At 40.8% G+C, this 23,966-nt stretch overlaps 1 protein-coding gene across 2 annotated transcripts; it reads left to right on the top strand.

Moving 5' to 3' along the window:
* Positions 1-2,692: 2,692 nt before the first annotated feature.
* Positions 2,693-22,732, top strand: LZF1 (light-regulated zinc finger protein 1). Of its 2 annotated transcripts, XM_077373750.1 has the most exons (4): positions 2,693-3,055; positions 19,605-19,899; positions 19,945-20,168; positions 22,143-22,732. In XM_077373750.1, the coding sequence occupies exons 1-4, from the start codon at positions 2,873-2,875 to the stop codon at positions 22,425-22,427; spliced, it is 987 nt and encodes a 328-aa protein (XP_077229865.1). In that variant the 5' UTR covers positions 2,693-2,872; the 3' UTR covers positions 22,428-22,732. The 2 variants fall into 2 exon arrangements, with proteins under 2 accessions (XP_077229865.1, XP_077229864.1); XM_077373749.1 differs by having other exon boundaries at positions 19,605-20,168.
* Positions 22,733-23,966: the final 1,234 nt, after the last annotated feature.

Below are 23,966 nucleotides of genomic sequence, written 5' to 3'. Positions count from 1 at the left end.
CAATCCCTTCACCAAGAATATAGAGTATTTGGCTCTGAATAAACTAATACGTGCTGAACATTGGAGCTAGATTCATGAGCGCACGAAGCAGTTTACAACTCTAGCTCCTGCTAGATCTTACCAACATGACCGAAAAAATAAACTCTTCTTCATGAATAGACCACACACATGGGATGAGCAAGAACTTGAATGGCATGAGTACTCTGCTTCGACTTTGGACGCAACTGATAGGTTCACAATATCTACTGATACAACGAGTATTAACTGAAGGACTAAGTTATTACTGTATAGAATTAAATTGAAGTATTAATTATAAAATAAAGTATGAAACCAGTTGAAAAGCGTATTTATTATTACAGGAGACATAATTCTATTTGCTGGGGAATCCTCAATACGTACTTTATTCACCCTACAAAATTAATCAAAAAAGTGTTTGTGATTGTTCCAGAAGAAATGAAACAAAAGATACAGGTAGAGTTGTCATAATACTAAATTCTTTAGGGGATTTGGTAGCATCCATTGCATAAGGCATTTCGCGGATGGTCTGTTGCATAGAGCAGCCACCTCGTGAATGAAGACAAAATCCACTGAAAAGTGAGCATGTGTGGCTGATCTCACATGCCATCCGCGAAATACCTCTTGCGATGGACACTAGCAAATTCCATTCTTTAGAGTGTGTCAAACCACTTCATAATTTCTAGTTTTATAAGCTTTTTAAAGAATAATGCACGCACTCCAATTCATTCTTTTGTATTTCAAAATAATGATATAGGTCTAAATACCATTCTTGCCTTAGGTCAAGGCAAAGGGCATCTTATGAGTGTAGCATTAATATATTAAGACCAAGGATTAGCATATGCCCATGACGCAGCTTGTGTCTGTTATCATCTTTAGCGTGGCAGACACATATACTCTCTCTCTCTCTCCCCCCCCCCCCCCCCCCTAATTTGGTTATTTTATAAAAATGGCAAGTAACAAATATATTGTGCGCGTGCATGTGCGTGGCAGACACATATCACATCACGGTAAATTTTAGTCCCCACTCCCCACCCGTAGACTTATATTGAAATTATTCTCTCAACAGGAATGCTAAATTGAAGGGCATGCTTGGCATCCTCAAGGATCTCCCAAGCCAAAAATAAATGCACGTTAATTTCTTCAACTTTATGGTGCTTGGCTGTCAATTTAACATCAAAATTCCTAGAAACTACAGATGCTTCAATAATTGCATGTCTGGTGAAGTGGCATCAATGTCCCCTTATTGTACTTTTCGAGTCAAATTTCTCAAAAAAGGAGGAATTTGACTTGGAGAATTTGAAACGACCAGTTAATCCAAAAGCTTAACCTATTGGAGTTGGCGTTATTTAATCTTTTATGCTTTAACACTCCCACCTCATGTGTGGCTCCTCTTTTTAGGATTGGCCTGCATGTGGCCCCTCTTTTGGGTTTGGCCACTGCATATGGAAGAGGGGTTTGGCCATTGCATATGGATTTTTGCTATCAAAGAGGTTTGAACTCAAGACCTCTGGTTTTGATACCATCTGAAACAACCAGTTACTCCAAAAGCTTAAGCTGTTGAAGTTGGCATTATTTAATCTCTTATATTTTAACAGAGAATTTTGCCTCTTCTCTCTCTTTTTCTTCCATCTTTTCTTACTATATTTGTATATAGTAAGATAACATAACAGAGAACATGATCCTGGATAGGATAGAATAGAAGAAAATTATCCATGTAGACGAATCCAACTAGTGTCAGGATTGGATTTAGTCAATTTGAGCCAGATAAATCCTTTCACTCTCTTCATGAAAGTTTTCGCTCCGTTTGGTTGCCAGAATTTTTTTGGTTCTTGGGACTTTTGTGGAATTTCCGCAGGAAACCGACGTTTGGTTGGTGGGCCCAAAATAATCCCAGGAACCAAAATAACCCCGCACGAAACCCTGCCCTGGAAAAAAAAAGACTCCCAGGAACAAAAAATAAGCTTGCAGAAGAATTTTTTTTCTTCCCAACAGTTCAAGCAACCAAACAAAGTTTTTTTTCCCACCATAGCCCGGTCAACCAAACATGAGATTTTTATTTTACCGGGATACTTCCAGGGAGTTTTTTTTTTTTCCACCAATCTCCTAGGGAGTTTTTTGTTCCACCAATCTCCCAAGAACCAAAAAAATTCGGGCAACCAAAGGATTCATTAGCCGACCCCAAAGGCTTAGTGAAGTTGAGTTGTTGAGTTCTCTTCCTATATTTGTAACGACACCCCCTTCCATTGCTATACGAGGCTAGCAACCAATCAATACTTATCACCATTCTACACGGTAAATTCTAGGTAAACCAAATTTTTGTCTCCTCCCGATTGACTACTTATACCACTAATATACAAGGTAACTACTTGTATGCAGACAGAGCAAAGGAATGATAATTACATCGGGGTGAAGTGGATCCAATGGGGCGTCCTTGCTGTTAAATTTTTACAAGGCTGAACTTCGGTTTAGCATTCCGCTATCCGCCTGATATACATCGAATGTGGAAAGTTTACAGTCAGCGTTCTAGAAAGACAAGATATTAACAGATGTCGCTGTCCCTCGCCCGGAGTGACCTGGACGCGTACCGCCACGTGCTCGTACCTCACGCACCACCACTCTATATGTCGGCTGGAGAAATAATATTCCGAAACTACCCTTCCCCTTCTTAAACCCCATGTCTAAAACCCTAAGACTAGGGCTAGGGGTAGGGCTAGATCAGGGCTGAAGGCAGTAAAAGCATTTTATGCTTATTTTATTTCTTCTTTATTGCTATTTGGCCTCCCTTTTGGTGAAGAGAGTAAAGAAGAAGAATAAAATCTAGGGTTTTGATTTCGGAGAGGGATAATAGGATAGGATGAAGATGCAGTGTAACTCCTGCGAGGTAGCAGTGGCTAACCTTCTGTGTTGCGCGGATGAGGCGGCACTATGTTGGGCTTGTGATGAGAAGGTTCATGCCGCGAACAAGCTCGCGAGCAAGCACCAGAGGGTTCTGCTTTCGAATTCCTCTTCGCAGATGCCCAAATGCGATATCTGCCAGGTATTATCGATTTTTTTTCATGTGTTTGTTGGATTTTTTGTTGGTTTTTCTGGAGATATGTTCGAGATTTGCTGATCGATTGATGAAGTGGTGTCCGGTGGATTATTATTATTATTATTTTTTAGCTTGTGTTTGTTGGATTTTTTGTGGTTTTTTTTTGGGAGTTTGGGATTTGGATTTTCTTTCTTTCTTTGGTTTGGAAGGGTTTCAAGGTGATTGGGTATCTGATTTTTCTCTCCTTTTTAATTTTGTGTAACAGATTTTTTGGTGTATATTGGTGAATTGGATATGGTTTTCTTGATCTTCGAGTTTTGATTGATGAAATGGGTTCTTGATTCGTAGGTTTTATGTCGGGTGGATTCCTGGTTGGGTTTAAGAAGTGGTTTTTCTGTAATTTTTTAATATAATTTCAGTAGTTTTTATGTACAATTTATTTGATTTTTTTAGAAAAATAAATATTAATAAATAGAAAAATAAATGAAAAGCCTAAAAAACCCACCAATAATCCAAAACAAAGAAAAAGACTCAGAATTGCAACTCAAGCAAATCATGACTCAGTCTAGGAAACACCAAAATTCGCAAGCCAATCTTTGATGGTGTTCTTTTCTGTATATGATTATGGAAGGATCACCCCATCTCCTCCAAAATATCAAAATCTTTCCGAAAAAGTGTGTGAATCTCCAAGGAGATGCAAATTTCCAAGGAGATGCAAATTTCTTACAAAGCCATCAAATAGTTTTTATAAAATTGTCTTCAATCTGTGAGACTCTGACAAGTTGCATTAATCTAGACCTGTCTAAATTGTACGAGATTTTGCTTTTCACCCTTTTTTTTTGGTTTTCGCAAGGACCTACATAGGATAGAACAACATGGAAGATAGAGTCAAAGTGGACTCAATCCCCTGTTGAACAGGCCGCACCAATACTTCCACTATAAATCTTGCTACTACCAGAAAAATTCAGCTTAATCCATCCAACATTCGAAAGAGGTCAGAAATCAAGCGGACATGTGGGGCAGAACTTCGTACTAATCTGAATGAATCTAATCAGCCATAAGATCTTGAGTACATACATTTTCAAAAACGATCTTGAGTACATTCTTTTCAAAAAAAAAAAAGAAAGATCTTGAGTACACATGAAGGCAAACTATGTTGCCCTGAAAGACTCAGACATTGTAATTGTAATTTAATCTATTATTTTACCAAACGTGTTGATTTTATTGCTAAACTCACTATGAAGGCTGACTCCTTCCATGTAATCTACTACCGAAGCTCTAGGGTTAGCCGCAGTACCATAGAAATATGAGAAGGAAACAACTAGTTGGGAAATTGCATTTTTCAGATTAACAACACGAAGAAGAAATAAGGGAGCTAGAGAATGGAATTACATCTTCCAATTTCTCCATGAATGAGACTTCTCCTCCACATATTTTTTGAGTCTATTAGTCCAACCAAGTTTTTTCTATTTAGCACCTTATCCCTTAAATCCTTATTATTAGTAAGAATTTTCCCCTACGATTTGGCTATCAATGTAAGATTTTGGGCACTGATGTTCTTGAAGTCCAAGCCTCCCATTAGGGCAGAACACCTTCTTCCAATTTATTGGATGAATCCTCCTCAAAATTGAGTCATGGAAGGGATCCTATATATGCGTATTAGATAGAGTTTCCTTAATCATAATGATTCTCCCAGAAAGAAAGATACTTGTACTTCCAAAATTTGAGACAGATTTATTTTTTTCCACCAGTGTGTTCCAATCGTATAGGCAACGAGAACCATCTAATGAGGGGAAGCCCAACGTATTTAATGGGGAGGACAATGCATTGAAGCCCAACATCGACACACTAGCTTTCACCTCGTTATTAACCAAGTTATTCCCAACACAACAGATATACTCATGTTAATACTGTGGCCAATGGATGGTGCGATCATACAAAAAAAAAAAAACCCTTGGCCAATGGTCTCTTCAATTTGGGAGATGACACTAATCCTGTTTATTTGGGATAGAGAGACTTTCGAGAAAACAAAGGTATCATCCACATACTATAAATGAGAATTATAAGTTTGTTGGGGCACACTTCCTTACCATTATAAGAGCCTAATTCCGTAGCATTGGAAAAGATATTACTTATATTATTTTCAACCCGAGTAATAAGGAAAAGAGAAAGATGGTTCCCTTGTCGAAGACCTTTATCACTCTCAAAGTATCACCTCACCCCCCTCCCTGCCTCTCTAAAAAAATATATATATAGAAAATTAAGCAGAGGACATCCACCACTCTACCCAATTTCCTTGCTTGTGATCAAAATCCATTTTTTCTCAACCTCCATATCAAGAGGAACAATTTGAGACGATCTTGATCTTTCTCAAGCTTAAGCTTGAGGCGCACACTTTTAGAACCGAGCCTTTTGTTGGAATCGATAACTTCATTGGTCACACCGATTCCATCAAGAATCCATCTCTCGGAAAATAAAACCACTTTGGTTGTCCGCGACCAAAAGTGGCATCACACAGTTAAGTCCTATAGAAAAGACTTCGGAAATAATTTTGTAAACACACTCCCAATCAAATTGGTAATCCTAAAATCATTTACACCATCAACATTATAAAGGTTTTGAATAAGTGGAACAAAAGAGGCATTGAAGGCCTTGGTGGTACCGTGGCAGATATAAAATTTCTTCGTCACCAACATAAGATCAAGCTCGATGATCTCCTAGAATTCTTGGAAAGAAGCACATGGAAAAATTGGTGGTACCGTGGCAGATATAAAGTTCCTCAAAAAATGTGTTATGTTTCTGAATTGATACGTGACTAGCTTTTTATTCGAATTCATGTCTGTGTGGGTCATACGTTGAAAAAGGCCAAAATGCCCTCCTTTAATTTTTTCTGTTTTTTCATCTCCACCACCCTCGACGACGATCGCTGCAACTTGAAAGAGGAGGAAGAAGAAGAGGAAAAAAGAAGAAGAATAGGAAAAAAGAAGAAGAGGAGGAAGAGGAAGAGGAAGAAAGTGAGAGGAAGAAGGAAAAAAAAAGAATCGAAGCTAGAAAAATGGAAAAGAAGAGGAAGAGAAGTCGGAAAAAAGAAGAATCAATAACGAAAAAATTGAAGATGCTGGAAAAAATGAAAAAAAAGAGGAAGAAGAAGGGACATTTGGGTTCGACTAGTTCGACTCGGTGAGGTTTGGGTTTCTAACGGTTAAACTAATTAGTAAGATTGATGACGTAGCAATTAATGCAAAAACAGCCAATTGGAAAGCAATAGTCATGGAGTCGGGATCCTCCAATTTGCTTTGTTTATTGAATAGAAATGAAAATTGTCAACGATTGTACCTTAACATATTCCTTGGGTCACCATACCCCTAAAACAAGGGATATTGTGGCGACCAACCTGTAACTGGCCTTTCCTACCTACTAGTGCTATTAAGGTTGAAAGAAAGGATGCATCAAGCAAGCAACGCACCCCGGTTCTACTTCACTAAGCCCCGTGCTTGTTCAAGGAGGAGGCCAATCCCTCCAACTCGAACCCAAATCTCAACGAGTCGACCCCAAATCTCACCTCTTCTTCCTCTCTCTCTCTCTTTTTTTTCATTTCTCCTGTGTCATCCATTTTTTCGGCATTTATTCTTCTTTTTCCCTTCTTTATTTTCTTCTTCTTTTCCATTTTGCGGTGTTGATTCTTCTTCTTTTCCCTCCTCTTCTTCCTCTTATTTTTTCTTCCTCTTCTTCCTCTTATTTTTCTTCTTTCTCGTCCTATTCCTCCTCTTTCGAGTTGCATCGATGGTCGTCGGCGGTGGAGATGAAAAAAACAGAAAAATTAAAGAAGAGGGCATTTTGGTCTTTTTCATCGTTCGCACTAGATGGACGTGAAATCAAATAAAATGCCATTTTGAAGTAATTTCTCCAAGATAACACAATTTATGAGGAACTTTCCCTTTAGAATAAAAACCGTTATGTGTACCTCTTTAGTAGAGAAACAAGCATCGAGGAGGGGAAGCTCACCTTAGGGGAAGCTGACCTTCTGGATCTTGGAAAAAGTCACCATAGATCCACGATGCTTACTGTCACTAATTTGAATATATTAAAGGACTACCTAGCTTCCTCCTCAAGTGCTTGGCTTCAAGGATTTGACCCAATTACATATTCCTAGAACTTTGTCTCAAATTTCTTCTTGGTCAATGATCCTATTGTCCTCGCTTTTAAGGTTTTCTCTAGTAAACATTGCAGAGGCAGTGAGGGGATCCTTTCCACGTTCATGTATAACTGAGTGATTTCTAGGCTAATTGTCTTGCTCGCAAATTTTTTTGAAATGGGCCTTGTTCTAATGTCTAAGTACGCTTTTGGGAGCACTGAGCTTACAGAAAATGTGTATATCAAGACTCCCCACAAAATGAACTTTTCTACCACTCGGTAACAAAATGTTTAAACTCATTGTTGGTAAACCAAATTTGTTCAAAACGGAAAGGAGCAAAACGCCTCAACTCGTCCTTGGTTCGAAAAAGAAGATAGGGCGGGGAAAACTCCTTGGTAAAGACCTAGGAAAGAGATCCTCCCACTCTGACGAGATAAAAAACATGTCTGATCTATACTAAATGGGAGGATTCTCTCTGCTAATCCAAGTATATTTCCTTCCTTAGAAAGGTCGATAAACTCACAAATAGAAATAAAGTAAAAAATATGGACGTAGCGGGAGTCTAACAAGAGGCATTAGATTTTTCATCCAGTCATACGACAATGTTAAAGTCCCCAACAATACACCAAGGCCCCGTCAAAGTTAAAAGTCTCCATAGGTTTTTTCTTTTGTTGAACGGTCCATTGCATAAATTTCTTAGATAATGTTTTGAGATGTAGGAACCTTTACTTTTATTGGTGGCATGGACTAATCATTTATAGGTTGAGGGGTGTTGTTTTGAGGGTTTTTTTAGGGTTGGGTTTTGGGGATTAATTGACCAAGCATCATTATGGTTGTGATAACTCAATTGTTTGGTTCCCCGAGGAGTCAATTGTTTAGTCCGTTGAGGGCCCTGAGCTTACGGAAAAGGTATTTATCAGTATTCCCCTCAAATGAGAATTTCTATCACTTAGTCACAAAAGGCTTAAACTCACCTCAAACCAGAAAGGTTTCAAATGCCTCAACTCGTCCTTAGTTGAAAAACGTAGCGAAGCAGCAAAAAATTATAACGAAGAAAACTCCTTTAGAAGCACCTAGGGAAGTGATCTTCCCACTCTAGCAATATAAGAAACTTGTCAAATCTACGCAAAATGGGAAGGTTCTCTCTACCAATATTTTAAGTTTCTGTTTCAGTCTCCATGGAAATAGAAACATTTCGCGTTCGAATGGAAATTTCGATAGAATCCTGTAAAATCACTAAAACATATAGAAAAATATGCAAATAATATAATTTTAAGATGAAACTTTAGGAAATGCTAGAATAAGTGCAAAACATATGTAGAAACCATCTTATAAGCAAAACATCAGTCAATAATGGTTTAACAACATTGAACACCTAGTGACATCGTGACATCCGATGTCGTGCATGTCTGAGAATTTAGTGCATACTACATTTCACATGTGATTCGTATAATTTTTTATACATAATACATAAACCACATTTCACATGCAATTTATATAAATACAATTATGTAACAGATACTGATATAATGTACCACTAATACACAAGGTTTTGGTTTCTGTATGCATTTCAGTGGGGATGAAAATGGATACATTTTGGTTGTTTGTGTCAATTTCAGTGGAAATTAAAAGTCTTTCTCTGCACTAGTCCAATTGTCTTCTCTCCTTGCAAAGGAAGGTCGATAAGGTCATAAATAGAGATTAAGTTGGAAATGTAGCAGGAGCGAAACAAGAGGCGCTAGATTTTTCATCTGGCCATCTGGCCATCTGGCAATGTTAAACTCTTGAACAATACACAAAGGCCCATCTGTTAGTCACCTTAGTTATTTTATTTTTTTCTTTTATTGGACTGTGTATTGCATAATTTTACTTTGGATTTTTTGGTGGTGTGGACTGTTCATTGCATTACCAGGGTTGGTCGAGCTTGATTCTACACTTATGCTCATGATTAAACTAGTGTTATAAAGTGTTTTGGGCCTATATATACATGAAGTTTTGATGTAATTTTTAAGAGGTTGATAGTTACAAAATTTCCCTTTTTTTTGGGTTTACCTTACTCTTATCGTGTTTTGGTCAAATACATTATCATTTTATCTCTCCGGCATTGTTTGTGAATATCTATTAGATTGTTTGCGTGATTGTTCAATTCTTTAGTAAGTTTCCCACTCGTGGTGGATTTGTAGTAATTTACTTGAATTAATCGCTTAGAAAAGCAGTAGTTTACTTTTCCTGCATTTCAGTGTGAAAGGGATCAAATTGGGACTTCATTTCAGTCAATCCAACCTTTTTTTTTAATGGTATTCATTTCAGTCCAACCATCCACAGATTTGATCATCCTTCATTTGTAGAGAAGAGAACTTGTGATCTACTTCTGAATTGAATCTTTGAGTTCAATTGCAGAGAGTTGGTGTTATACCCACTTCAACATATCGATTGACATCTGCTTACATTTGTTTGCATCATAGTAGTATGGGGCATTCCACTACATTCGTGGCATCTTGGACTCTTTTTAGATAGATGACTCCAATTACATTGTTTAACATATTGGAGTTCGTTTCTCCTTCTCTGTTGCCAGGTGGCTCTACTTCGTCATTATCCGATTCGGCGGTCTCTTGACCTTCTTCTTCTTCTCCTTCTTCTGTCTCTTCGTCTCTCTCGGTGCCGGCGCTTTCTGTTTCTGAGGCCGAGCATTCAACTGTGTACACATCTGGTTCATCATACTCTGTTTCGGTTTCTGACTCTTCCTCCTCATCAAATTCTTCTTCTTCTCCTGTGCCATCCTCGGAAGTTGACGGAGAAAGGGGTCTGCACATCGTGTAGTGGTTGTAGTCGGGACTCCTAGGAGGTTAGTTATGGAGGAATTCACGAAGAATATGCGCTCTAGTGGATTGGAGTGGAATCGTTTTCACTTCTGCCCTGATATTGGTAATCGGATTCCCGTTGACAAGCGGTCCTCAGATGGCAGGTGGCATCTGTAGAAGAGCCGCCGTGAAGAGCGGCTTCAACGAGTACTTGATAAAAGGAAAGCCAGTAATTTGGGAGACTGGCGTTGCTCCAAATGCCGATTTGTCAACTTCCGCCGACGCCCGGAATGCTACAGATGTAGGAAAGTCTGGTCCGGATTTGACCTTAATCTCCCAGGTGGTGGACAACGTCCCCTTTTGTCCAGATTACCCAGTTATGTGCAGTCGAAGCTTTCGCCGAATCTTCCGGAGCAGAAGGAGGCGGGGGGCCCTCAGAGGCACCTTATTGAGGCTGCCGGGCCTCAGCGGGAGTCGGTTGATACTGAAATCGGCTCGAAGGAGTCGGCGAATATCTTTCAGTGCCCGGAGGAAATATGGGCTGCATCCATTGAGCTGGGCTCTAGATTTGATCTCCACAGCACCTTTTGGGGTAATCTTGCCACAAAATTAATGACGGACCACTATCAGCTCAAAAAGTGGTTAAAAGGTGTTTCGGGCACTTCAGCTGAGTTTGAGATATTCCAGATAGCTCCTGGGGAGATGGCTATAACCTCCTCTCCGGAAGCCTTAGTGGTGGATTGCAGACGTCGATGGATGAATGCTTCGGATACTCCTTTCACAGAGATATGTGCCTGGAAGGAAAAATTCCCCGGGAACTTTACGTACTCATGGTGGTCGATAGAAGGACTCCCTCCTCAGGCATGGTTGGTGGAAAACTTTCGGAAAATAGGATGTCGTATCGGTAGAGTGCTAGCAACAGCTACTTCCTGTGATGAAGGTCGAGGGTATGAGAAAGCTTCCATTTTCCTCATGACTTCTTCAGCTTCCCCAGATTCCGTGCGTTTACCAGTTTACATCGATGAATTGGTGCATTGGGTGTCGGCCTCAAGAAATCCTACTACTCCGCTCCAACGAGTTATTCCGGCAACTGAAATTTCTCAAAATTGGTCGGAAAATCTTGGTTTTTCCTGTAAGAAGTGGCCGGAGAAGAAGAGGGCGCAGGTTAGTCCTCAAGGAGTGAAGTGTCTAACGCACGCTTCGTCCTTTAGTTCTCCTCCTGTTTACGTGGAAATAGGTGAGAGGGTTAGCGTAAGCAGGCTTGAAAAGGGGAAGGGACCAAGACAAACAGCGGCTAGTCTTCTCTGTCAGAAATACGTGGCGGATGGAGAGACTGCATGTAGCTGGAAGACAAAAAGCTTTCCCGGTTCAACTTCCCAGACTCTCATCTTTCCCTTAATTCAAATGGACTCGCCCTATCCGTTGGATCAAGGGAGTATGCAACTATGGGCCCATCCTCTTCGGTCAAAGGGAGTGGGCCGGTCTGTTGTAGATAACTTTGAGCTCTCGCGCCTTTCAACAATTATCCTCCGGTCTTGGCCCAGTTGGTGGGCTTTTCTGCAATAGTCCATAGCCCATTTTCACCTAATCTTCAAGTATCGGGTCTAAAGGATCAATCGCTCATTTCGCAATCCCGCTCTCTTCGTCTCGGTGATTGGCGAGAAAAAAAAAACCCTCGTCTCAAGGTCAATCTAGCGGAGGCTTTCGCTGGTGTCTCCTCTTTTGATCCTTTCATAGAAGGAATTCACGAAGGTGAAAATTCTCGTCTCATGGTCAACCTGGCGGAGGCTACAGTAGGTGTTTCCTCTGTGGACCATCTGGTTGACGGAATTCAGGAAGGTGACATTTTGCTTCGGAGGGAAGTGGTGGATCCGGTCGGTGGAGCCTGCACAGCTCTAGTTAATTCATCCTGGGTGCTTTCAATCCCTGAGGAGGCACATCGGGGTGTGGTATCGGGCAAAGACATTTGCTGCAGCCAAGATCGGGGTGATTCCTCCACCCTAGGATTAATCGATGTCTGTCATGACAATTTGCTGTCCGATCCTTCTCCATCTGGGAGTTGGAAGTTTTCGGTGGAAGGCGTTGATGGTGGCGGAGTTCCGGATTCAAATGAGGACTTCGTAAGTGACAATTTAGCTTTAGCTTTGAGCGTGGAGGAGAATATTAGTCCTCTCTCATGGGTAGATCCTAAATCAGAAATTTTGGAAATTTTTGTGAATCATATAATTTCAACTAGCAGAGTTCTGGGCTTATCATACTCCGGGCCGGAGGACCAATTACGCACTATGTTCAGAGTGGCGGAGCGTCGTGAAATGGAACACAGAACCTTTTCTGATCCTTCCAGTGTCGAAGGAGTCAGGAAGATGCTGTGCGAGCTAACCAAGTTGAAATCGGATGTCAATTATGATATATCTCCTGTCTATAAAAAAAGGAGTTCGCCATGCGAGAGGTTCAAGTCGGATGAGTCCGCGGGTAAGTGCTCAAAGGTCGTCTGTTCGCCCATGCTGATTCTTTCTTGGAATGTTAATGGGCTGGGGTCTCTGGAGAAGAAGGCACAGGTTAAAAACTTAGTGAAACGACATAAGCCGGATATAGTTTGTATTCAAGAAACAAAAATGGGGGTGGCAAATAGCGCTTTGATCCGAAGTCTAGGCGGCAACTCCAATTGGGAGTGGCTCTCTTTGGCCGCTGTAGGGGCAGCAGGAGGTATTCTAGTGATGTGGGATCAATCCAAATGGGTGCTTCAGGATTCTTGGGTAGGTCAGTTCTCAGTCTCAATAGTTCTTGGTCAGATGGGCACACAAAAAGTTACTACCTTTTCAGGCATCTATGGTCCAACACTTCGATCAGCGAAGCAACAGTTCTGGACCGAACTTATATTGATCAGGGGTAAATGGGGACATCTGTGGTGCTTAGGGGGCGACTTTAATGAAATCAGACGGGTCGAAGAAAGACAAGGGTGCCGCAGAATTTCACAACATATGCTAGAGTTTTCCGATTTCATTGCTGAAACTGAACTTCTCGATATTCCACTTATGGGGGCTAAATTCTCTTGGTCCAGAAACTCACGGAAAAGTCGTTTAGATCGATTCTTGTTCTGCAATGGTTGGCTCTCAATGTTCCCGGCAGTGTGTCAGAAGGCGATTGTACATTCAGTGTCTGATCATTGCCCGATAGTTCTGGATCCACGACTGGATTCATGGGGTCCATCGCCTTTTCGATTTCAGATAGGATGGTTAGAAATTCCTCACATGATTGAGCGGATGGGCGGATGGTGGGAATCACATAAAGTGGAAGGGGCAGCCGATTGGGTCATAGGGGCTAAACTTCGTTATGTGAAAAAAAGACTCATAGAGTGGGACTCTCTCAGACAAGAGGCTCTCTGCGATCGCCAATCTTGGCTACAAAATCGGATGCGGGTCTTATCTTTGGCCGATGAAGCGCAGTCAGCTGCAGAGGACGAGTTGCATGAGTTGGGAAAAATTAAGGAGGAACATAAAGGATGCCTCCTTCAGGAAGAAATTTTATGGAGGCAGAAGTCCCGAGTTAGTTGGCTAAAGCAAGGAGATAAAAATATTGCTTACTTTCATAACATAGCCAGTGCACGAAGGCGGAATAATAGGATTGAGGTTTTAGAAGTGCAGGGTTCCCTTTCGGATCGTAAAGAGGCGATTACTGAGGAAATTCTAGACTACCACCGGCAGTTATATTCAGCAGAAGATATTTTACGACCTACTTTGGAAGCGGTGAGCTTTACCTCGCTTGATGCTTCTAGTCGCTCGGGGCTCGAAGGCCCCTTTTTGGTTGAAGAGGTGGAGAAAGGGGTGTTCTCCATGCATCGTGACAAAGCGCCGGGGCCTGATGGTTTCTGTCTTGCTTTTTTTCAGGATTGTTGGGAGTACGTAAAGGGAGATGTCATGGCCTTCTTTCATACGTTCCATGCTGGGTCGAAGCTGGATCGGGGAACAGGTGCCACCTTCCTTGCTCTCATCCCCAAAGTTAAGGGAGCAGTGAAGATTTCTGAGTTTCGGCCGATCAGTTTGGTAGGTTGTTTATATAAGCTATTGTCTAAAGTGTTGGCAGACCGGCTCAAGAGGGTACTCCCCTTTATCATCTCAGAGAATCAATGTGCTTTTGTTGCCCAGCGACAAATTTTAGACTGCTCGATGGTGGCCAATGAAATGGTGGATAACATGGCAAAGTCAGGGAAGCAAGGTATTATTTGTAAACTAGATATGGAAAAAGCGTATGACAGGGTGGATTGGCAGTGTCTGGACCATCTTTTACAAAGAATGGGCTTCGGGAGAACATGGTGTGGGTGGATCCGTAGTTGTCTATCTTCAGCTTACTTTTCAATTCTGATTAATGGCTCCGCACATGGGTTCTTTCAATCGTCTCGAGGATTAAGACAGGGGGATCCTCTATCTCCCTTTCTATTTGTCATTATAGCGGAAGCCCTAAGTGTGCTATTGAAGAAAGGTCGAGTGGAGGGGTTGATTTCCGGGGTAGATTGTAGCGAGTCTGGTTTTCAGGTCTCGCATTTGCAATTCGCGGACGATACTTTACTCTTTAGTTCTTTCCAGGCCTTACAGATTCTTAATCTTAAGGCTATTCTCCGGTGCTATGAGTTAGTGACAGGTCTTCGTTCCAACTTCTCAAAATCTCGTCTCTACGCTTTGAATATGTCCGCCGAAGGAGCTTCCGCTCTAGCGACTATTATGGGATGTTCCTTGCAGAGTTTGCCGGCCTCTTACCTGGGACTGCCCCTGGGAATAGGTCGACCTCAAAAATGTGCATGGGATCCCATTGTGGATCGAATTGAGCGAAGGCTTGATACATGGAAGAGGAACTTATTATCTAAAGGTGGCAGGTTAACCATGATCAAAGCTGCTTTGGCCAATATACCCATTTATCAGCTATCATTATTCAAATGCCCGGTGTCTGTGGTTAAGCGTATCGAACAGATTCAACGACGATTTTTGTGGGGGGGTTTAGCGTCGCAGCGGGTCATGGCGCTAGTGAGTTGGGAATCGGTGTGTATGCCCCTTCAAGGGGGAGGCCTCGGTATTCGGAGGATCAAGCAGATCAACCAAGCACTGTTGGGTAAATGGTTATGGAGGTTTGGTGAAGAGAAGTCCAGACTATGGGCTAGAGTAATCGCAGGTAAATATGGTGTTGCTCCAGGTGAATGGACTACCTTGAATATCTTCAACAAACCGGGGGTGACGATTTGGCGGGATATCCTAAGCCTCTCACCGCTCTTTGATCGTGAAATCAGGTATCGTGTGTACTCCGGTGAGCGGATATCCTTCTGGCCCATGCGGTGGTGTTCGTCTGTACCGCTCCAAGCCCTATTCCCGGATCTTTTTCTAGTTGCAGCTGATAAGTATATCTATGTGAAAGATTGTTTTGAATACGTTGGAGGAAAAGTTATATGGCAGCCTCCTTTCCGTCGGAATTTCTTTGACCGCGAATTGCCCTCGGTGACGAACTTATTTCAGATTCTGGATCAGAATTATGTTAGTGTCTCTGGGAAAGACAAACGATTGTGGGCAGCAACATCTTCAGGCAGCTTCTTGGTAAAGTCTTTCTATAATAGGCTGGTGCCTTTTGAGGTAAATCATCTGGTAGCAAAGGTGTGGAAAACAAAGGCGCCCCCTAGAGTATGCTTCTTCGGTTGGGCGGCAATAAGGAATCGAATACAAACAGTGGACTTCCTGCGTCAAAGGCACATGTTGATTGTGGATCACTGTACTTTATGCCTTGCATCAGGGGAGTCGGTAGACCACATTTTCATCCACTGCCGAGTAGCCAGGGAGATTTGGGGGAAGCTTCTAGCCCGATTTGGCATCATATGGGTGTTCCCTTCATGTTTGCAAGATCTGTTTGCCGGCTGGGGATGTATACCTTGGGGAAGCAAGGGAAAGCGGTTGTGGTGGCTATCTTTAATGGCGGTATTATGGGTAATATGGACAGATTGGAACTCTCGGATCTTTGATGGGAAAGCTAAATCTCCGTTCTTTTTATTTATTAAGGTCATTTCGCTTACGATCTCCTGGGCTAGAGCATTGCCGTTATTCCGTTTCGTTTCGGCATTTGAACGGTGGGAAGGGTGGATGGTAGTGTGCCATAGCAAGGAAGTTCTGCAGGTATCCATTCAGCATTGGAGCCCTCCTCACGAAGGGCACGTTAAATTAAATTTTGATGGTTCAAGCTTGGGCAACCCAGGCCCTGCAGGGATTGGTGGAGTATTACGAGATAGCAATGGTGTCGTCCTGAAGGCTTTTTCTGGTCCAATCGGCATAGCTGATTCGAATGAGGCTGAGGTAAGGTCTGCGCATCAAGGCATTGTAAGTTTGGTTAGGGGAACATCAGACAGCTGTGTTGTGGGGGTGACTCCCTGAATGTTATAAGATGGCTCAGGGGACCTCGGCCTCCCCCGTGGCGCTTTCTTAAATTCTTTGACGAGATTACAGATCTCCTACAGGGACGGCCAGTATCTTTTAATCATGTGAGACGCTCTGCTAATGACGTAGCAGATAAGTTAGCAAAAGATGGCGTATCGCAGCAGGCTTTAGAACTCTATGATTTTCTCCCGCCCTAATTGTATTACTATAGTCTGTTTTTATTTTTCTGTGCTGTAAGGGGGACACCCTCAGTCTTCTTTTAATATACTTGCTACCATTCAAAAAAAAAAAAAAACATATTATGTTTGTGGTTGAACCACATTTTGACTTTGACTATGATCCTTTTAACCTACTATTCGGAAAAATTGATCCTTTGAAGCTTAGAGTTATCTTGTAGTTTAGAATCTTCTTCATGTGATCTCCCTATGATCCATATTATTGTGATGCTTGTGTTAATTTTGTTGTTATGTTGCACATCACATGAGCTTAAGAAGTGGTATCGTACTAGACAATTCAATGTGTTTTTATGGTTTGGTTTATATAAGAATTCAAAATGTGTAGAATAGGTACTCTATGTCCCATTGTGCCTCTTGGCGGTGACCCCATTTGACTGATGGTCTTGATCGTACGAATCAGGGTGGGCCCCATGCCTATTCTTGGTAGTTCAATTCCTTCGAGAAATGCTATTAGGGTGATCCTTGTTCTTATTCACAAGGACAATCATGGTGGGACTGTACCATGACCTGGTGTGTTTACTTAGTGCATCACCATGAGTTCAATCTATTATTGCCAATCCATTGTGGTTTTGTGATCCTAGACACTTGAGATTGATAATGGACCATCTTTTGGATTTTTTGGTGGATGAGATCTTCGTTTGTGCCATATGTGACACATTTACTTCATGTTGGCAATGATTGTCCCATATTTAGCTCTACGTTTCATATTTGTTGGATCCTAAGATCGTCGCATATTCTTCCCCCTCTTTGCTTTTCTTGTTAACAGTTGTTTAAATCCCCCTTTGTGGCCAAGATTTTAAATTTCGGTTTCGGTCGCCATGGAAACGGAAATGTTTGGGTTTTGGTTGGAAATTTTGGTGGAAATCCTGTAAAATCAGAGGGGAATGTATGAAACGTTTACAAATAATAGAATTTTAAGATGAAAACATCAGGAAATGCTAGAATAAGCACAAATATACACTTAGAAACCATCACATAAACGAGACAATCATACATAATGTTTAAGGTATGCTATTAAAAAAATTGGTTTAAGGTGTTTGGATTACCGGAATTGCGAATCGGTATTGACATCACATTCCATTCCTAATCCAATTCTCCCTGTAAACTGAATAGCAATCCCGATTTGGTGTTTGGATAAGCATTGGAATGTTGGCGGGAAAAAATCCGGGCAATGGATTTAGGGGGACTTTGCGAGCAGCAGTCTTGTTTTTCTTCAAAGTCGTTGACATTACCAAATTACCATTGAGCTAGGTGTACTAAATCCAAGGCTCAGGTGAACAATGAGTGTTGGTACTCGCGTGAACAACGAGTGGCAGTTCCCGCCAGGGGTGCAACTCGGGTCGATTTTTTGGAATTCGGGTTGAGCGTTAAACCTTAAAATCGGGTCGGGTTCAGGTTGATTCCAATTCATTTTTTAGCAGAAGCTGAACCCAACCTGACCCAACTTGCACCCCTAGTTCCCGCATGAACCACAAACAAGTGGATTTTGACATTCATCTCACCTGGTGACATGAAACACCACCGTCTGGGTTTTCCATTGGCAATCATTTAATTGCAGGATCAGGCCGATGCCATCTTAGGATGTCACAACACGACCATAATGACGCTAAAGGAGAATCCAGTGAGCAAAATGTGACCTTCTGGCCACTGGAAAATAAACTGTAAAATCCTGTATCTAAACCTAAGCTTAGAAATCGAAATGTGAAACTTTAGAATCTAAATCCCAAGCCAGAAAAATTATACCTCTAAACCCAAAATCTCTCTCTCTCTCTCTCTCTCTCTGTTGGAAAAGACAGCTTTCTCACCTAAGCATAATCACAAATTTGATATCTCCAGTTGGTGGGTTTACTTATTGGACAGCTAGCATGCATTGGGGGATTTATTTGTATCAATTAGTTCTATGTGTTTTAGAGTTTTCTTAATTTTTGTCTGGTAATTTAATGTAGGAAATTATTTTCGTCATCTTCATCTCCTCATTTGTACGTGGTTTGCACTTGTGTAAGTTGCTCGTTTGTGAGTGTTTTTTGTTTCCATTTATTAGGAACTTGTAATAATTTCATGTTTTTTTATTATTCATAGGATTCTCTGTTTTTTGGGTGGGTGGCATTTCCCCTAGCTTCTTATGAGAAGTTTAAGAGCGATTTCCCAAACTTGGCTATATTTATTTGTCTATTGGTTTTTATAGATTTAAATGCCAGTTGCTCTGTGTATTTACTGTTATTCTGAATGGTGGTGTTTTATGTCAACATGATAAAAAGGAAAGAAGTTGGAAACTAAAATGTATAGGAACAAATAATCTGGGGTGCTCTATGGAGCAACAGCTCCCATTTGCTACGATAGCTACATCTGTAGTTCTGTACACAATTGAATAATATGAGGGAGGGACCTGATCCTTTTCGAATAATCACTCCACATGCAAATAAAATCAATTTTTTTATAACACAAGACACCAAGACATGTATAACATAGGACCTAATATTAAATAACTAATCTTAAATTAGGATTCTCACGTAATGACTTTCGAGCCCCTCTTTACATGCAAATCAAATCAATGATGAATTAAACTTCCCATTTAGAAAACATTATTGATAACAAATGATTAGGATGCTTAGACACCTATAACTTCGGGCATGATGCTTAATTAGTCTTCAGATATTATTCTCAGTGTTTCTCAGCCAGTTAAATTACCACATTCATCCATTTCAAAAATAAAAAATAAAAAATTGCCAAATTCAGAGCATGCTCTCTTTTCCCATAGTCAGAAATCCATTAGATTAGTTATTTTTCTCTTATGTTCTCTCTCTGTACCATCATTTAACTGAAGTGATTTGAGTTAGAGTTTTGTGATCCTGACATTATTCACTTTTTGTCTGATAAGCTAGAATTGAACCTGTCGATCCACTGTTTCATGAGTTTTTATCTTTTGCACTATAATGTTCCCTTGCATTTTTTCAAACATATAATTCCTTTATTCAGGAGACCACCGGCTATTTCTTCTGCTTGGAGGATCGAGCTTTGCTTTGCCGGAAATGTGATGTTGCCATCCACACTGCAAACTCCTACGTCTCTACCCACCAGAGATTTTTGCTTACTGGGGTGAAAGTGGGGCTTGAATCCAATGAACCACTTTTGCCTTCTCCTAAGGAGAAGTTCAACTCTATGGAGGGAATTGCTGAAACACCATCTAGAACCGTGTCTAAAACGGGCACTTCAATGTCATTGTCCGGTGAAAATAACAAAGTTTTGTCCGGCCAAGGAGGTGTGGGTGGAGGTTTATCTGCGTGTAAAGTGTCCAGCCAAGGAGGTGTGGGTGGAGGTTTACCGGTAGCTAAGGTGTCCAGCCAAGGTGGTGTGGGTGGAGGTTTACCGGCAGGTAAGGTGTCCAGCCAAGGGGGTGTGGGTGGAGGTTTAGCGGCAAGTAAGGTCTCCTTTTGTGGTGGCACGGTACCTGCAATTATTCCTGATTGGCCTTTGGAGGAGTTTCTTGGGCTAACTGATTTCAATCAAGACTATGGGTTCATGGAGCATGGTTCTTCCAAGGTAAGTTGTACTTCATGTTTCTGTCCTATATGCTTATCCCGGGTTTGCAAACATATATTTTGTGTAGTTTTTTTTTGCTTTGAATTTTCTTTGAAATTCAATAATTTTATTGAGTTTACGTAATTTGCATGGTGGCTTCCGTGACTTGACTTGGTCTATAGCTAGCGTTTAGATGTCTATTTTTTTAGTATTGAAATAAACTCATAACATAGGGAAAAATGAATATTGCATGAGAATCACTGGTTCCGTACTGAGTCATACAACTCACTTTCTCTTTTAACACCAGTGATAAAAAAAAGGAAATGATAAATGTGCCCATTTTCATCACTTGGGACACCCAGCTGCATTGTATGTGGCAATAAGGTCACTTCATTCCTTAAATGTGAAGTACATCTGCCCCTTTGCAGTCATTGATACACTGTAGCTGGTTGTCCCAAGTAATGAAAAGGGGCGCATTTATCATTTCCCAAAAAAAAGTGTAATATGCATTTCAATATCTTAGCTTAATGTATGTTTATAGAAATCTCATGAATAACACTATGCTGGAGAGGCATATATCCAAATACAATCATATTGATAAATTGTAATGAGTGGGCTATATGCTGTGAACTATCAGGATGTGCGAGTAAGTGTAATTCTGAGCCTCTACTAATTCATGGCACATTTGAATAGCCCTCTCAATCCAAGACTATGTTTGCACGGGAAATGAGAGCTTGGTCACGGCCATAGAAGCAATATTTCTTTAGGTCTAAATGCCTCTCCTAATTGGCTAGCACATGCTCCAAGAGCTAGAGCTAGGCTGATTTACACTCCCATCTTGACATTTTTTGTTCATGCCCCGCCCCCCTCCGCCTCCCCGGAAGATACATTAATGGATTGTCCACTAAACCGTTGCTCATGATATACTGCCTATTACAGTTTCATAGAGATGTCATCGAGGGCATAGTTTGATGAACGATATGCTATGACAGGCTTATCTTCTCTGTTACCAGCATTTAAAATGTTAGTGATCATTTCTCTTCTATAGGGTTTACGGGTTTAGTAGTAGAGCATAGTCTTAATGCGTCTTTTTATTTCATTTATATTTTTTTTGTTGCCCATTGCACAGGTTTCTTAATACTACACACAAGTTTCTTACTAGTGTGTGTGTGTGTGTGTGTGTGTCTATATATATATAGACACACACACACACACATATATATATATATAGACACACACGCACGCACGCATACATATCACTTTCATCACAGTAAAAATGACAGTAGTTGTGGAAAAAAATTAGAAAAGGAAGAAATAAATGTAGTCTTCTGGCTTTCTTTATTTCCACTCGTGGCTGTTGCCTCCGTCATGTGATGGTTGTGCCATACTTTAGATGCTACATGATAATAAACCCTTGGAGTGGGGATTTCCCTGAATGTTTTTAGAAGCAGGTGTGGCAGTTCTAGTAATTTGCGTGTGACATTGGAGAACAACAACACAATCTTTGATATTTTGGAGCAAGCAATTCTTGAGCTCCTCCGCCTCTAATGTTAACAAGTTTATATTGTTATGGACTAGATTCTGTGTTAACCCCTTCAGTTTCCAACAATAGGACTGAATCAGAGCATGCTTGGGGTTTTTGAAAGAAAGTATGTTATTTATTTATGATGCATGAGAAAAGGCAAGACTCTGTGATGTAGTTCTGTTGTCTTGCTTTCGAGTATGCTTTTCATCTCGGTAACCATTGAGCTCTACACTGGAATATCATATTTTATGGGTTTGGGAGTGGATATAGTGAATACACACAAGACTTCTGTTTGCACAAGTTCAATATAATTTAAAATAAAAGTCTGTTACCTGTAATTATTAACCAGTAATGTATGCTTGATTATAAGCTACTCAAATATCTAAATTTACGCCCACTGCTCCGAAGCTTTTTGGGCTTATCCTATGTGTTCTCTATATTTTTTCTTCCTTCTATGGGAATTTTGGCAGGCTGATAGAACCAAACTTGGAAATTCTGAGTGGTCTCCCATTTATCGAGCGGTTGCTGATGAAGATCTGGATATAGATGAATGCTTGGGTCAGGTAGGTGATGTCCAGTGGAAAGTGCCAGAGATCCCATCTCCGCCCACAGCCTCCGGACTCTATTGGCCAAGAAACTTACAGGATATATCGCGTGACAATTCAGTGTTTGTTCCTGATGTATGCCAGTCAATGCAATATCTCCATGGGTACCAACTGAACCCACCTGCAGCCAAACGCCAACGACGGTCGTAAGTCGACAACTAGGTTGTTCTTTTCAGCTGAAACGTTGTAAAAATTTTAAGTGTCTTTCCTTTCTTTCTTGGTGTTGTGAGTCTTTAACTTCTTGGTTCCTGTTTGTTGGTTTGTTTTGGGTTAAAAGGATGTTCCTTTCTTCATTGTCTGGGTGGAATTGATGCAAGTTCTGCTCCTCTGTAATGTTGTATGTAGCTGTTGGATTCTGAGAATCCATGTGATTAGCTGAATGTATATAAACATGAGGGGAATCACGAAAAGGAATGTGGTTTTTTTTTGTGCAAAAAAGGAATGTGGTTAGCGGATGGAGCAATACTCTCATTTCCTGTGCTGTCAATTAGTAGGTTCAAGAACTCTGCTTCAACTTTCTTAAATTTATACCAAAGATACATTTCTAATTGGAAAGTGGCTGAAGGATTAGCTGGATTTGTGACTCATAGATTTCTCTATTGTAGAAGTGGGTGTTTTCTTGCTCTTTGTTATCAGTCATTACGATTGCTCCGGTCCTTGATTATGAACACTCCTTGATCAGTGTGATGGGATGCGCGACTCAAAATAAGGTAATTGGGCCAAATGGGAATTTTAGGATAGTTTTATTGATTTATTTAATGATTCTCTATTATCGTATGTCTTTCTTTGTTTGCAAATATTCATAGTCTTTCCAAGTCTATATTATTTTTTAAATTGTGCTCTGTGCATTCTATCAATGTTTTTAAGTTACAATGAAGTGTTATAGACTTGAAATAGATATTCAGATAAATTAGTAGCTACCTCATTATTTCTTAATTTGATAGATTAGTAACTAACTCATCATTTCTCATATAACAAATTTTAGCATTATGTATAATGCACCACCAACTAATCCTTGCATGTTTATCTTGAATTTGATTACTCCTTCGCTTCTAAATCTGTTATACTTCTGATTCTTGTGAATAGTTCTTGATAAGGTGGAATCACATTAAAATAAGGGAATATTTTATCAAAGATGATCAAAAGAGTGACCGACACAAAAACCCTGGAAGCTCACTACAAAACTGCCCGCATTGCAAAAACAGAAAAACAGATTCAATCAAGCATCCGGTTTCGTGATGGCTACCTTGGTGTAAAGGCTTTTCTTTTTTCTCTGTTTTGGGAGTAGTAGTGAGATTCTGAAGATGCAGACACGACTGAGCAGGTCGGGACAACAAGAAGAGAATGCAAAGGTTTTTTGGAGACGTTTTGGGCGCGCTGATATTTTCCCCCTCCTTGTAGGCTATCCCCCCCTTGACGGCTGGCTAACGTTTTCCCACCATTTGACCTCTCTCTCTCTCTCTCCCCAGACACACACAACAGGAACAGTTGGTGGGCCCAACAGAAACCGTTGGTGGAATGGTGGGCCCATCTTTGAACAACGTAGGCCCCGTCCATACCACACCATAGGATAATCCAAACCGTCCATTTGATGGGCCATAAACGTAAATAGGTTGCATCCCATAAGCTGATCCTAGCCCTCCGATCTAAACTTTTTCAACTTGCTAGACTGTTATGGACTTACTTATA

Source organism: Tasmannia lanceolata, unplaced genomic scaffold, assembly GCF_043159265.1.
Source record: "Tasmannia lanceolata isolate RefF3 unplaced genomic scaffold, GAP_Taslan_0.1 ptg000037l, whole genome shotgun sequence".
Lineage (NCBI taxonomy): Eukaryota > Viridiplantae > Streptophyta > Magnoliopsida > Canellales > Winteraceae > Tasmannia > Tasmannia lanceolata.
This window is presented reverse-complemented; position numbering and strand designations above follow the sequence as displayed.

Bases quoted from the DNA above. Each gene is read 5' to 3' on its own strand.
- LZF1 (XM_077373749.1), top strand. From the start codon at position 2,873: ATGAAGATGCAGTGTAACTCCTGCGAGGTAGCAGTGGCTAACCTTCTG. The intron at 3,056-19,604 runs GTATTATCGATT...TCCTTTATTCAG, and splicing joins CCAAATGCGATATCTGCCAG to GAGACCACCGGCTATTTCTT. The intron at 20,169-22,142 runs GTAAGTTGTACT...GAATTTTGGCAG, and splicing joins TGGAGCATGGTTCTTCCAAG to GCTGATAGAACCAAACTTGG.